The following is a 15899-nucleotide window of genomic DNA, read 5'->3' on the forward strand; positions in this document are numbered from 1 at the left end:
TCACATAGGAAAAATGGTCATTTTTATTCAGGTGCCCAAGTATCTTGAACCTGTAACACCCAGACTAGAAAGAAATTGCAGAAGTAAAGAAGCAGCCCTGGTCACAGAGAATCCATCTGTACAGCAGCACTAAGCTCCGGAGCTGTGGAATTGTTTTTACTAGAAGCCATTGTCACTTTGTGGAGCGTGGGTCAATAAGGAACAGCCAGCATGGATTTGTTAAAGTCAAAGCAATCTGAATAGCCTGAAGATATTTTACAAGGAAGCAACAGAGAAGGTTGAGGAAGGTGGTGTAGTAGAAATTGTAAATATGGACTTTCAAAAGACATTTCATAAATTAAAACATAACAGACTTATTCAGAAAATAGAAGGATCTGGGATAGAAGGACTTGGGTACATAATTGGCTATGGAATAGGAGGCAGAGAATACTGCTGAAGCAACTTTTTTCTGACTGAAAAGAAGTATGTAGCGGTGTTTCCCAGGGTTTGTCTTAGAGCCAATGCTTGTCTTGTTATATATAAATGACCTGATCTTGGATATAGAGAGAAAAATTTTGAAGACAATACAGCACATTACATAGTGAGCAAGGTGGCAACAGGAGGATTAGTGAAGTGAGCGGATACATGGGAGCTGCAACTTAATGTGGGTAAATGTGAAATGATGAGAAAAATAACATGGAGAGGAAGTATCATCTAAATTCTGCTACTTTGAGGAGCTGCAAGAACAGGAGCACCAGGGAATGAATATTCACAAATCTTTGAAGGTGGCAAGTTGAGAAGGCGGATGAAAAAAGTGATTAGGATAGCTGGTTTTGTAATTCTGAGTATTGAATTCAAAAGCAAAGATGTCATGCTAAACCTTTAAAAATCTCTGGTTAGGCCTCAGCTGGAGTATTGTGTACAATCCTTGAGAAAAATGTCAAGGTCCCAGAGATTATACAGAGGGGATTTAGCAGGCAGGCCTGAGGAAGTTGGGTTATGTGGTGATAGGAAAGGTTGGAATTGTTCATCTTAGGTCAGAAAAGGTCAGGGGTAGAGCCAATAGCAGTATTAAAAATTATGAGGGGTTTTGATAGAGCAAGAAGTGAGAAATTGTTTTCTCTGGCAAATGTATTGGTAACCAGATTTAAAATAATTGGAAAAAGAGTTAGAGGGGAAATGAAGAGAAATTCTTCACACAGAGGGTTAAGATGTAGAACATTCTGCCTGCATGGTGATTAATTCAGATCCCATAGGAACTTTGAAAAGACAATTGGCCATGTGTTTGAAAAGAACTAATTTGCAAAGTTACGGGGAAAAAGTTGGGGTGTGGGATGCAATTGAACAGTTTTTTCAGGGAGGCAGCACAGGCATGAGCGGGTCTGAATGGTCTCCTTCTGTGCTGTAGAATTCTATGATTCTATCTGCTCAGCCTATGGCTCATCACATCACTGATGAATATATCTTGAACCCAAGGATCACAATGTGGGGGTTAGCTGAGATAAAGTGTACGAGGTAGAGCAGAGGTCATGAGCTGGGGAGGAAGGCGTGAGCTTGGGGACAGCCAAAGAGGGTTACAGTGGGTGTGAGCTGAGGGAGAGAGTGTGAACTGGGGAGAGAACAGATGAGGCTTGCAGTGGGTGTGAGCTGGAACATAAGTTGTGGGGTAGGGAAGAGCAGGAGGAGTTGCAGTGGGTAAAAGCTCAGGGATAGGGTGTGGGTTGAGAAAGAGAACAGGAGACATTTGCAGTGTGTGTGAGTTGAAGACGTGGGCATGGGTTTGGGGGAGAGAGAACAAGAGGGATTTGCAGTGGGTGTAAGCTGGGAGAGTGACTGTGGGTTGGGGGATAGAGCAGGAGAGTTGCAGAGGCAGAGCTGCAGAATTTCTTAAGTAGGGCAAGGTTGGTCTCCTCCAGCTGTTTCTCTTCCTGTAACTGCTTGATCATTCTCTCTCTTTGGGATGAAAGGTTATATGGGAACATATGGCATTCACTAAGGGCTGAGTTGATGCACGAGCATAGTATGAGATTTGACTGCAGTAGCAGAGTTCTGAATGATTTGTTGCTCCTGTAGGGTAAAGCTGAGGAGGATGGCTAGGTGAGCAAAGGAAAGGTTGAGCTTGGAGGTTACAGAGATATTTTTGAGTGTTTCAGTGATAGAGGAATGATGTAGAGTTCAACACAGATAATAGTTCAGGGGTCAGAATAGGCAGTCAGTGACCAGCATGATGAGTTGAGGTTTTCCCATTACTGGATGTTCATTTGTGCAAGTGGTGAGAAAGTTGTGAAGGTAGAATTAATGATACAGGAAGGAAATAACATTGGTCATAGGATTGGCCAGGAGAGTTACATTGTGCAGGAAAAAATTGAGACCATCATTACCAGCACATGTTGGTAGTCATTCCCATAGTCCTCAGAGCTGGCAGTTTGCTTCTGCTGTGTGACCCACGCCTCAAGTTCCCCAATTTCTCGCAGGTACTCATGGAATCCCAACGTTTCTTCTAATTTCTTCATCCTGGGGATGAAAAACATTTCAAGTCAACCTCTCACCTTCAAACGTATTCCCTACATCAGGTCTCCGCATGGTGTCCCTGTACACACAGCATGGATTGTTACACACACACACACACTCACCCAGGGTAGAAATTGCTAATCCATGATCATTCTTGGATTCAGTGTATTTAAACAGAACTGTTATCATTGCTTAACACTCGTCACTTTCTAACTGTTATAAAAAGACAATATTTCAGAGCTGATAGGCCCTATAGAAGCCATGAAGTAAGCGGGGGTCAGAAAAATTAAGATCACAGTCCATGTACCTGACTGTTGCACGTTCTCGCAGTTTCTTAAACTGCTGATGAATCTGTTCCTGAGGCTCATCCACCATGTCAAATGTGATGAGTCCTCTGAGTGGAAGATCCTTAGAAATCCGGTCTAGTTCCTCTGCAAGGCCTTCGTAATCCTGGATATGCCGCTCCAAAGCCTGAAGAAAAATTGGGCAGATTAAAAGAGTGCGAGGAGGCACAAGAAAGGAGAGAGGTCACACCTCTGTCATCCATATGATAAGGTGAAATTCAGTGACACCCAGCAGAGGTGCCATCATCACGGAGGAGAGAAACCCAGTGCTTGGCGGTTAGATTGCAACCCCTTGTGGAGCGAGCAAGCTGACTGCTGCAGGCACCCAGGGGCTGCGATGAATTGGATGATTTTCTGAGCACATGGAAAACAATCACCTGTCAGGACCAAATAGAGGTAAAGGACCAGAATAGAGCTGTCAGCATCTAAAAGGGAGACAGATCAATATTTGAGGGTGGCCATTTACCACATAGACCACAGTCAAAACATGAACCCATCTTTCCTCCTTTAGGTGCTGACCATCCAACTCTGTATTGCCAGCGTTCAAACCTTTTCTTTATATCTGCATAATGGTTGCAGCTGTATTTTTTTTTTACAACAAGGTTAGGAACCATTTACCATTCTCTTTGTTGAAATCCATGATGGGCAGTGACTGCCTGTACAATTAAATATTGTTTGAGATGCAGGGTTATTGAATGCTATCTTCTACTCCAGCCCATATTCTTTGTGCTTATTGTATCTCACTTGCATCACACAGCTATTATTTTCTGAAATCTATTACAGAACAGGACTTCAAGTCTATTCCTCCATTCAATCATTTGTAACCAAACTCCATCCAGCCACCTTAGCTCCATATCCTTTAATACCCTTGGCTAGCAAAAATCTATTGCTCTCAAATTTAAAATTATTAATTGAGCTAGCACGCAGTGTACTTTGTGGGAAAGTGTTCTACACTTCTACCACACTTTGTGTGAAAAAATATTTCCTAGCTTCTCTCCTGAATGGCTTGTCTCTAATTTTTAAGGTTATGTCCCCTTGACTTCTGGTGGAAGAAATCTCCCCTTATTTACCCTATCAATTCCTTGAAAAGTCCTAAAAATCTCAATCAAAACATTCTTTAGCATTCTACATTCCACGGGATACAAGGATAGTTTATGTAATCTCTCCTCATATCGAACTCTTGGAGTCCAGGTGCCAGTCTGGTGAATCTGTGTTGCATTCCTTCTATATCCTTTCTCAGGTGTGGTAGCCTGAACTGCACACAGTACTCCAGATCTGTTCTGATCAGGGCTTTGTATAGCTGTAACAAAATCTAATGGCTAAATTACAAAGAAGATATCAACTGAGGGAATCTGGGATAATGCTAATCCAGATTCCTCACATTGTCACTCACTATACCCCTGCCCCCAGCACCCTGTGTTACTGACTGCATCTCCACTGATGTTAATCCAGTTCCCCCACACTATCACTCAGTAATCCCTCACCCCAGCTATTGATTGTAAACCCCTCTGTCTTTGCAAACTGTAAGATAATGTATATAATGTACTTAATAGAGTCAGAGGCTTGGGGGAAGGTGTAGTGTAAAGGGTTAATGTAAATATTCAGTCTGCATCATCAATGATGTAAGATCACATGACAACAGGGTATGCTATGAGATAGTTCTATGTGAAGCCTCATGCTAAGACTTATCTTGTATATAGTTAGAAGAATGTTTAATAAAAGGTAAAGTTTACCAACAGCCTTGTCTCCAACAGTCTCTATCGATCTTAACCAAGAACAACTGAAGCTAAGACCCACAGCGATTATAACTGCAGCCCCATCTCCAATCTCATTTTCTCTCCAAAGTCCTTGAGCATGTTGTTGCCTCCAAATCTGTGCATATCTTTCCTGCAACTTCATGTTTGAACATCTCCAATCAGGTTTCTGCACCTACCACAATACTGAAGCAACCCTTATCAAAGTTACCAATGACACTGTTTGTGACTATGATCATGGCAAACTAACCCCCTTACCCTTCTCAACCTGTCCGCATACAGTTAACCACATCATTCTCCTCCAAAGCCTCTCCTCCATCATCCAGCTTGGTGGGAGTACCCTTACCTGATTCCATTCTTACCAATCCAGAGAATCTCCAGCAATGGCTTCTCTCCCTGCCCTAACACTCCTACTTATAGAGTCCCCCAAGGATCAATCCTTGGCTCCCATCTCTGTCCTTTGATAATGCCATTCACAGACATGTGATCAGCTACCACATGGATGGTAACCTCATCTAACTCTCCAACAGCTCTGTGTTATATGACTACTTCTCTGACATGCAGCCCTAGATGAGTCATAATTTCCTTCACGTCCATATGGGAAGCCCAAAGCCATTGTTTTCAACTCCCACCAGGAACTCCATTTCTTCACCACCGATTCTATCCCCTTCCTCAGCCAGTGTCTCAGGCTGAACCAGACCATTCACAACCTCAATGTCCTATTCGACTTTGAGCTGAGCTCACATATTCTTTCCAACACAAAGACCACCTACTTCTTCCTCCGTAACATTGTTTGTCCCCATCTCTGTCTCAGTTCATCTGTGGTCAAAATCCTTATCCATGCCTTTGTCATCTCCGTTACTCTCCTGGCCAGCAAGCCTCCTGCCTTCAACCCTCCATAAACACAAGTTCATTCAGAACTCTGCTGCTTATAATCTACCTATTAATATCTCTTTCTTTGGTGCAGTATTATGTGGTTAAAATAGCTGGGAAATTCCATTGAAATTTGATTGAATTTTTTGAGAAGATGACCAGGTGTATAGATGAGGGTAATGCAGTTGATGTAGTTTATATGGACTTCAGCAAAGCCTTTGACAAGGTCCCACATGGGAGGCTTATAAAGAAGGCAAATGCACATGAGATACAGGGTAATTTGATAAGGTGGATTCAAAATTGGCTTAGTTGTAGGAGACAGAGGGTAATGACAGAAGGCTGCTTTAGTGACTGGAAGCCAGTGTCCAGTGGCGTACCACAGGGATCTGTGTTGGGTCCCCTATTATTTGTCATTTATATAAATGACATAGATGACTATGTGGGGGTGTAGGATTAGTAAGTTTGCGGATGACACAAAGATTGGCCTGGTGGTTAACTGTGAGGTTGAGTGTCTTGGGCTGCAGGAACATATAGACGGGATGGTCAAATGGGCAGATAAGTGGCAGATGGAATTTAACCCTGAAAAGTGTGAGGTGATACGCTTTGAAAAGAGTAATTTGACAAGGAAGTATTCAATGAATGGCATGACACTAGGAAGTTCTGAGGAACAAAGAGATCTTGGCGTGTGTGTCCATAGGTTTCTGAAGGCGGAGGGGCATGTTAGTGGGGTGGTGAAAAAGGCATATGGGACACTTGCCTTTATCAATTGAGGCATAGATTACAAAAGTAGAGAGGTCATGTTGGAGTTGTATAGAATCTTGGTGAGGCCACAGCTGGAGTACGGTGTGCAGTTCTGGTCGCCACATTATAGGAAGGATGTGATTGCACTGGAGGGGGTGCAGAGGAGATTCACCAGGATGTTGCCTGGAATGAAACATTTAAGTTATGAAGAGAGGTTGCATAGACTTGGGTTGTTTTCGTTTGAGCAGAGAAGACTGAGGAGCGACCTGATCGAGGTGTACAAGATGATGAGGGGCATGGACAGGGTGGATAGGGAGCAGCTGTTCCCCTTAGTTGAAGGGTTACGAGGGGACATAAGTTCAAGGTGAAGGGCAGGAGGTTTAGGGGGGATGTGAGGAGAAATTTTTTTACCCAGAGGGTGGTGACGGTCTGGAATGCACTGCCTGGGAGGGTTGTGGAGGCGGGTTGCCTCACATCCTTTAAAAAGTACCTGGATGAGCACTTGGCACGTCATAACATTCAAGGCTATGGGCCAAGTGCTAGTAAATGGGATTAGGTAGGTAGGTCAGGTGTCTCTCATGTGTCAGTGCAGACTTGATGGGCTGAAGGGCCTCTTCTGCACTGTGATTCTGTAATTCCTCTCCAACCTCTGCCCCACCACCTCCACCACCTCCAGGAGATCACTGTGGCCCTAATAATTTCTTGCAGTGCCGATCTTTTGTATGAAGTAATTTCCACACCAACTAGAAACAGGTCCAGCTTTCACTTAAAGGAATTCAGCGAATCGGTGTCCACTGCAAGAGCAGGCAGCCTGTTCTAGAGGTTCCCTATTCTCAGGGAAATGTACCACCTCCTGACATCTAATTTCGACCTGACTTTACACAACTTGAAATGGTGACCCCCTTGCCTTCCCTAATGCAGTTAGTTGGAACAAACTGTTGGGACAAAATACCATCTAATCTCTTCGTCATCTTATAAATCTCAAACAGATCACTCTAATCACTCACTTCTCTAAAATACAGAATCACAGCTTTCTTAGCTTATCTTGATGACTAAGATGAGAAGAGAGAAGAAATATATGAAGAAACCAGAGAAAGACACAAGGGACAGAGACAGGTTAGGGAGACTGAATCCTTCAACTTCCTGTAACACCACAAGGGATACCTACTGCAGTTAACAAATGAACTGTACAGTAGCTGCAAGTTGGGATAACTTAAATATTTACTCACTGTTTCACAGCATTTACTCTAAAGTTAATTTGAATGGGTTCTCTCTAGTGGTGTATTTAAGCAAAGAATGTGGATATTGAATGTCACCGGTAGACAAGTTGCCACTTTGAAGATTACACCTACCTTATGGTTCTTAATAAGCTTCAGAGTGACAGCTTCATTCTTCCCGTAATCCTCACTTGAGACAAGCTGATGCTTTTCTGCTGCCCAGGCTTCCAGCTCTGAGGCATCTGCAAGAAACTGAGTTAAAAATCAGCAATCAGTTATATTGTCATTAGGAACTATGGACAGAATTGTACCAGATTTGAAGTAAGTGCAGTAGTGAGTGTGAAAAAAGATTTTTTATCCACCGGCTGAAATGGTGGGTTTTCATGCTGTATCATCTGCTTCCCACCTCATTAATTATGCAGCCGCAGGAAACACACTGTCTTGCAGGTGGGTGGCTTCTGAGTTGCCTGCCATGCCATTACCTTGCTGCTTCCTCACTCTGGGTGCCATATCCAAACTGCAGCCATGCACATAGTTCTCAATGCTTGAAGCCCAGTCCGTCCCAGCGAAGACATGACTCTGAAAGCCAGGAGATTTCAGTGACCTGTCACTGGGATGCCTTTTGGAGGCCCGCCATAATGTCCTCCACCCCCATTCTGGCCGTAGGAGGCCCAGCAATCTCACCACTCCAGCTAGGGGAGTGGTGGCAGCGGTGGTCAGTGCCAATGCTGCAGAGAAGAGGTTGGCCATCTAGCATAGAAAATAGATGAATGATCTCATCTATGCCGCCAGGGTAAGGCAACCATCTCATCACTCTAAACTCACACAATCACAAGGCCATCACACATTCACTGGCATCTCACTTGCTGTCAGCTTAAGGAACACCACCACTCACTCTCTCAGCCATGCCCTCACATCTCCATCTGGCCTCATCTCCCCTGGAACCTGCCTCCTCAGCCCTCACCATCTTGAGACCATGTGTGCAGATTAACATATGTCCCTACACAGACCCTGGGATACTGTCCCTTCCTCAACACAGTCCTCACCCTGCAGCCTCTTCCCTTGCCTGAGGTCACTTCTCCCCCTTTCCCAAGCAAGCCCTGGCCCTGCAGCAGTTGAAAAGCCACCACCGCTTATGGCTGGTCTGGTAGGTAGAGACCTGCCCATGAGCCTGCCTAAGAGTTATGTGCTGTTGCCTGCGAATCCTGGCACTGATGACTGCGATTGCTGCCCGAAGCAAGGTAGACAAACAAACCTTGAAGTAACGAGCAAAGTGCAGCTTGCCAGGTGCATATTGCTTATGGACAGTTATGAAACACCGACGTGCCTGGATGATCCAGCGTGGTGGGGGATGAATCTGGTGAGCAGGGCCTATGGTGAGATGCTAAAGTATTGAAATTAGGTTCCCGATGTGCAGTGGTGGGAAACATGGCCTGTCATTGGGTGGAGCAGACAATCACAAACTGGTTTCACAATGATATGAAAGTGATTTTGGCCTCCTCGCCATATTGTCTGTTCACACCACCAAACACGCCCGCTGCCAACAATGGAAAATACTGCCATAAATCTGCAATGGGGAGAGAGGAACATCTGCTTCAGGGAGTATATATTGCTGTTGTGGGGAGTGAGGTATTTCTGCCTCAAGGCAATGTACATAAAAACATAAGAAATAGGAACAGGAGTAGACCATTCGGCCACTCGAGCCTGCTCCGCCATTTAATAAGATCTTGGCTGATCTTCTTGTGTTTCGATTTCCACATTCCCATCTGACCCTGATAACCTCTGATTCCCTTGCCTAACAGGAATCTATCTATCTCTGCCTTAAAGATATTCGATGACCCCGCCTCCACCACCTTCTGAGGCAGAGTATTCCAAAGTCGCGCAACACTCTGAGAGAAAAAAATCTCCTCATCTCTGTCCTAAAAGGGCGACCCCTAATTTTAAAACAGTGCCCCCTAGTTCTGGACTTACCCACAACAGGAAATACCCTTTCGAAATCCACCTAGTCAAGGCCCGTTCAGGATCTTGTGCACTTCAATCAAATTACCCCTCACTCTTCTAAATTCTAATGTAATCAAGCCCAGTCTGTCTAACCTTTCCTCATAAGTAAACCCACTCATTCCAGATATCAATCTAGTAAACCTCTTTTGAACTGCCTCCAATGCATTTACATCCTTTCTTAAATAAGGAGACCAAAACTGCATATAGTATTCGAGTTGCAGTCTCACCAATGCGCTGCAAAACTGAAGCATAACATCCTTACTTTTATGTTCAATCCCTCTTGTATTAATGGATAGCATTACTTGCTGCATCTGCATACTAACTTTTGTGACTAGAATACCTAGATCCCTCTGCACCTCAGAATTATACAGCCATTCTCCATTTAAGTAATACTCTGCTTTTTTGTTCTTCCTGCCAAAGTGAACAACTTCACATTTTCCCACATTAAACTCCATTTGCCAGATCTTTGCCCACTCACTCAACCTATCCATATTCATCTGCAACCTCCTCATGTCATCTTCACAACATACTTTCCTACCTATCATAGTGTCATCTGCAAATTTAGCTACCATGTCTTCACTCCCCTCAACTAAGTCATTGATGTAAATCGTAAAAAGTTGAGGCCTCATTACAGACCCCTGTGGGACTCCACTTGTCACATCCTGTCAATCAGAAAAAGATCCATTTATGCATACTCTCTGCTTTTTGCTATCCAGCCAATCTTCTATCCATGCTAATATGTTAACTACTACACCATGCGCTTTTATTTTCCATAATAATCTTTGATGTGGCACCTTATCAAATGCCTTCTGGAAATCCAAGTACAGTATGCCTTTATCCACTGCACACGTTACTCCTTCAAAAAACTCCAATAAATTGGTTAAACATGATTTCCCCTTCACAAACCATGCTGACTCTTCCCTATTGCCTTGAGCTCTTCTAAATGCCCAGCTATAACCTGCTTAATGATTAATTCTAATAACTTCCCTACGACAGGCGTCAAGCTAACTGGCCTATAGTTTCCTGTTTTCTGCCTCCCTCCCATCTTGAATAGAGGGGTTATATTGCTACTTTACAATCTGATGGAATCTAGCAAATATTGGAAAATTAATACCAGCACATCAATCACCTCATTAGCCACCTCTTTTATGACTCTAGGATGTAGTCTATTGGGACATGGAGTCTTGCCAGCCTGCAGCTCCATGTATACCGGCTGCTGTGAGGAGGGAGGTGTATTTACTCCATGGCTAGACATGTGGAAAATGGAACTCCAGTATGTATAACTGCCCTAATAAACTACCATGAAATGTGCTAATCAATTGGCATTCCCATTTTCCAAAGTACCAAGTAATGATGCCAGCAAAGCACTCATCAGGAAGGATATGTTTCCATGGCAATGCTCTCTGGCAACTGTTCAGACTGCGGGTAGATGGTTAAAGATAACCAAATGTAATTCAGCAAATCATGTGCCACAATATCTGTGATTTGGTGCCTTATCATTATTCTTGAGCGCAGAATGGTCCTGATTTATTACAGTGGCCAGAACATTTTACCTCACTCCACTGGGCTCTGCAGGACTCTTTCCTGAAGTGTTCCCGCATGGTGGAAATTCTTGGCCACTGTTAATGACTTAGATTGGAAATCTCAAAAGGACAATCTGGTACTGGGTGTGAGCAGCCCTGATTGTTTTCTAACAACAACCTGTACTTTCTATAGGGCCTCTGACATACTAAAACATCCCAAGGCGCTTCATAGGAGCATTACGAAGCAAAATTAGACATTGAGCCACATAAGGCGATATTAGGGCAGATGACCATAAGCTTGGTCAACAGGTAGATTTTAAGGTGTGTTGAAAGAAGGAATTTCAGACCTTAGGGCCTAGGAAGCTGAAGGCTTGCCCACCAATAGTGGACCAACTTAAATTGGGATACAAAACCAGGAATAGAGGAACACAGATATCTCAGAGGGAGCTGGAAGAGATTACAGAGATATGGAGAGGTAAGGCCATGGAGAGATTTGAAAACAAGGATGAGAATTTTAAATCGAGGTGTAGTTTGACTGGGAGCCAAAGTAGGTCAGTGAGCACAAGGATGATAGCTGAAAGGGACTTGGTGCAAGTTAAGACATGGATAACAGAGTTTAAATGACTTCAAGTCTACAGAACATGGGAGGCTAGCCAAAAATACATTGAAAAAGTCTAGAGGTAACAAGGGTGTAGATGAGGGTTTCAGCAGCAGGTGAGCTGTGGCAGAGGCAGAGTAGGGCAATGTTACAGAGGTGGAAATAGGTGGTCTTAGATGGCAAGGATATGTGGTCAGCTTCAAATATGACACCATGGCTGTGAACAGTCTTGTTCAGCCTTGGGTAGGTAGTTACTGGGGAGATGAATGGAGCCTACATCCATCTGCATCCATATCCAGCATCCATGAGCTCATGCAGGGGCTGATTGCCCCAGTTACTCTTTTCCCATCACAATCTGTTCTTCTCCTGAACCTACCTGGTGGAACCGCACTGAATGCTGTAGTTTTTTCCTCCTGTCGTCGCAGGCCCACTCCAGCTCCTCCCAACAGGTCTGCAGTTCCTTGCACTTGCCCGCAATGCCCTGGGCCATGTGGTGCTGGGAGTTGATCATCTGTTTGCCGATCTCCAACACCTTCTGGACTTGCTGTGTGTGAGTGTTCACTTCAACCTGAAGCTCCTGCAGCAGGAAGAAAGGTCATGGTTACTGAAGGACTCAATACCTCAGGCCTACATGGGGAGGAAGAGAAAGAGTGGTAAGTAGCATTTGGGGAGGTGGGGGATGGAGGGAGGAAGGAAGAGGTGATCACCCCCATTCCAGGATACCATTACACAACATATTACTATACCGCCCCCAATTTCAGTGTCCAATGTAGCACATTACTCTACTGACCCCCATCCAGCATCCAATAATATAGCACAGTACAGCTTGTTACTGTCCAACTGTGTTGAACTTACATTTCTGAGGTATGTACCCAGAGATGTGCAACACAACAGCTGCAGGACCTGAACATTAAAGTTCTCCAACCTGCGAACACCAGGCCCTGCAGCCAAGCAAAAATACCAAACGTGCCCAGCAGCAGGACCTGCCTGTTATCAGCCTGAGTCTGCAGGAGCAGGGCCAGGCTAACAAAGGGATAAACCTTACCTTCTGCTTCAGTAGCAGGCTTTGTGCCGTGTCCAGTGATTTGCCACAGTTGCCCGACTTGGCGACTGGAATGCGCTCAGCAATCCACTTCAACTCTAGGTCACTGTAGTGGTAGAACTCATACAGAGCCACTGTCGCTTCCAGAACTTTCCTTCGCTGTCCCAGTGGGTTCTGGAGTGATTCAAACCTACAGTGGAAGGGAGTGGGGGAGCAAGGAATGAGAGGGAATAATCATTGAACTTTGAAATAATTGATCCTACGACCTTTCAAAAGCAATGGTTTTTGTGATTAAACAGGGGAGTTGGAATTTCAGACAAAAGTCAGAAATCAAGCAGAGAACAGACTCTGTGTTGGTGATGGGAAGACCATGAAGGGGTTAGGGAGTGATTTTGCTATGATGCACCCTCCAAACCTCGGCCAGCTCAACACAGGAGCCTTTAAGGGGAAGTCAATAGATGGCAGCCATTAGTGATTGCTCCTTCAGTTCCCCTTGCCACTCTACTGTCTACCAGTCTCCCCAATTCACCATCCCTCAGTCCAAGCTCCGGTCTTCCCATTTCAATCTCCCCCAGTCCAAGCACAAGTCTCACCATTCCAGGTGTTTCTGAGTCTGTTCCAGTATACTCTGTGAGTCAAAGTGATCTGTCGCCACCTTCTTGGCCCGATTTACAATGCCATTCATTTTTTCTGCGAGTTCACACATGTTGCTTTCCAGCCAATGGTGTTCCTTGAGCAGGAGTCGGCTGCTCCGCAGGTCATGACCCGTATCGCTGTTCTGGAGCATCTTCTCAATCTGTTCAAGCTTTGCTTTGGCATCCTAGAAAATTAGATAGAGACAGAAAGAAACAGAAGAAATAAAATCACAATCAAACACTGATAGATTAGTAATAGTATCAGTCAGACCCTACATCGCAGTATGCAGCACAATCACAATCTATAAGACGCAAAATGGATTTTATTATTTGTTGTTAATTTACAAAATAAAGATTTTATCTTAAATTCATGGTTCCTCTTTCCACTGTATCACCAATGAGAGTGTTGGAGTAACAGTGCTGATGGAGTGCTGCACTCTTGGAGCAGCCGTACTGAGGGAGTGGTGGACTGTTGTAGGAGCATTACTGAGGGAATGCTGCACTATTGGAGGAGGAGTATTGAAGGAGTGCTGTGCAGTTGAAGATGCTATCTTTCAGATGAGACTTAAAACCGAAGGTTGTCTGCCCTCCCAAATGGATGCAAAAGATCTTGTGGCACAATTCAAAGATGAGCAGGAGAGTTCCACTGGTAACCTGGTCAATATTTATCCCTCAAAAAGCATCAATAAAAAAAGTTATCTGGCACCATTCTAAAGTATGCCATTGGTTTTAAAGTGCTTTAGGACATTGTGAAAATATATATTTGGTCTTTTTATAAATATTCTGAAGCACAATGCCACAGCCTAATGTACTTCTATGTAAATAATGGAGTGAATATTACACAGGCAACATTTTAACCTTGCCCTTCTGTTTCCACAGGTATCTCACATGAACCAACTGAAAGGAAGACAACACCCCACTCATCATAATCCTCAGCATGGTTCCTACCTTAGTTCAAACATGGACAAAAGAGCTGAACTCCAGAGGTGAGGCGAGAGTGACTGCCCTTGACATCAAGGCAGCACTTGACTGAATGTAGCATCAAGGAGCCCTAGCAAAACTGGTGTCAATGGGAATCAGGGGGAAAACTCTCCGCTGGTTGGAGTCATACCTAGCACAAAGGAAGACGGTTGTGGCTGTTGGAGGCCAATCATCTCAGTTCCAGGACATCATTGCTCAGAGTAGCTCAAAGTAGTGTCCTCAGCCCAACCATTTTCAGCCGCTTCATCAATGACCTCCCTTCCATCATAAAGTCAGAAGTGGGGATATTCGCTGATGATTGCACAATGTTCAGCAGCATTCGCGACTCCTCAGGTACTGAAGCAGTTCATGTTCAAATACAGCAAGACCTGGGCAATATTCAGGCTTGAGCTGACAAGTGGCAAGTAACATTCATGCCACACAAGTGCCAGGAATGATCAGCTCCAACAAGAGAGAATCTAACCATTGCTCCATGACATTCAACGGCATTACCATTACTGAGAAACTGAACTGTGCTAGCCATATAAATATTGTGGCTACAAGAGCAGGTCAGAAACTAGGAATCCTGCGGCATGTAACTCACTTCCTGAATCCCCAAAGCCTGTCCACAATCTCCAAGGCCCAATCAGGATGAGTGCAGCTCCAACAACACTCAAGAAGCTTGACATCATTCAGAACAAAGCACCTCGCTTGATTGGCACCGCTTCCACAAACATTCACTCCCTCTACCACCGATGAACTGTGGTAGCAGGTTGTGCCATCTACAAGATGCACTGCAGAAGCTCATCAAAGCTCCTTAGGCAGCACCTTCTAAACCCATGACCGCTACCATCTAGAAGGACAAGGGCAGCAGATACATGGGAACACTGCCATCTGCAAGTTCCCCTCCAAGCCACTCACATCCTGACTTGGAAATATATCACCGTTCCTTCATTGTCGATCCGGGGACTCCCTCCCTAACAGCACTATGGGTGTACCTACACCACATGGACTGCAGTGGTTCAAGAAGGCAGCTCACTACCACCTTCTCAAGGGTAATTAGGGATGGGCAATGAATGCTGACCTAGCCAGTGATGACCACATCCCATAAAACAAATTTTTGAAACTTCACCCCGAGAGACAGTGCCCAATACTGATGATTGGTACAGTACCCATGTCTCCATGTTAAACACCTGCGCACCTGCAATAGCTCCATGAGTTGCTCCTGTTGTCCAGCTTGCCTCATTTTGTCCCCACGCTCCACCAGCTTATTGCGGAGCTGTGTCCACTTCTCCATCAATGCCACAAGTCGGGATTTGACATCGTCCCTGGCGTAATGCTTTTCCTGGATAAGATTGTTGCCTGTCTAATGGTGAAAATACAAATCATGTCTGAAATACAATATAGACATATGCAGTAACACAGGCATCACTAAACATTTCATCACTGTCATACAAGATTAGATTACACATCTTATTATAAAATCATAGACACTTACAGCACAGAAGGAGGCCACTCGACATATCGTGAATACTTGGTAACCAGGAATATTATTCCTAGTCTTGTTTGAGCCGTGTCTCTAAATACAACCACTTCATAATCCCATGTAGCATTTTGTGCCTACAGCTCACCAACCATATTAGTTACACTACGATCATTGATATACATATAATTTAATACCTCCTGTAGCACTGCTGCTACTTTCCTCAATTTGGTCCCTG

At 44.3% G+C, this 15899-nt stretch overlaps 1 protein-coding gene across 1 annotated transcript in view; it reads right to left on the reverse strand.

The window, feature by feature from the left end:
- The window catches only part of sptbn5 (spectrin, beta, non-erythrocytic 5), a 283694-nt gene that overhangs the window by 182046 nt on the left and 85749 nt on the right, over positions 1-15899 (reverse strand). The window contains exons 23-29 of the mRNA XM_041214166.1: positions 15380-15544; positions 13177-13403; positions 12587-12773; positions 11918-12118; positions 7555-7671; positions 2798-2961; positions 2361-2493 (exon numbers count right to left, since the gene is read on the reverse strand). Coding sequence (XP_041070100.1) covers positions 2361-2493; positions 2798-2961; positions 7555-7671; positions 11918-12118; positions 12587-12773; positions 13177-13403; positions 15380-15544 — 1194 coding nt within the window. The remainder of the gene's footprint in view (positions 1-2360; positions 2494-2797; positions 2962-7554; positions 7672-11917; positions 12119-12586; positions 12774-13176; positions 13404-15379; positions 15545-15899) is intronic.

Source organism: Carcharodon carcharias, chromosome 20 (genome assembly GCF_017639515.1).
Source record: "Carcharodon carcharias isolate sCarCar2 chromosome 20, sCarCar2.pri, whole genome shotgun sequence".
Lineage (NCBI taxonomy): Eukaryota > Metazoa > Chordata > Chondrichthyes > Lamniformes > Lamnidae > Carcharodon > Carcharodon carcharias.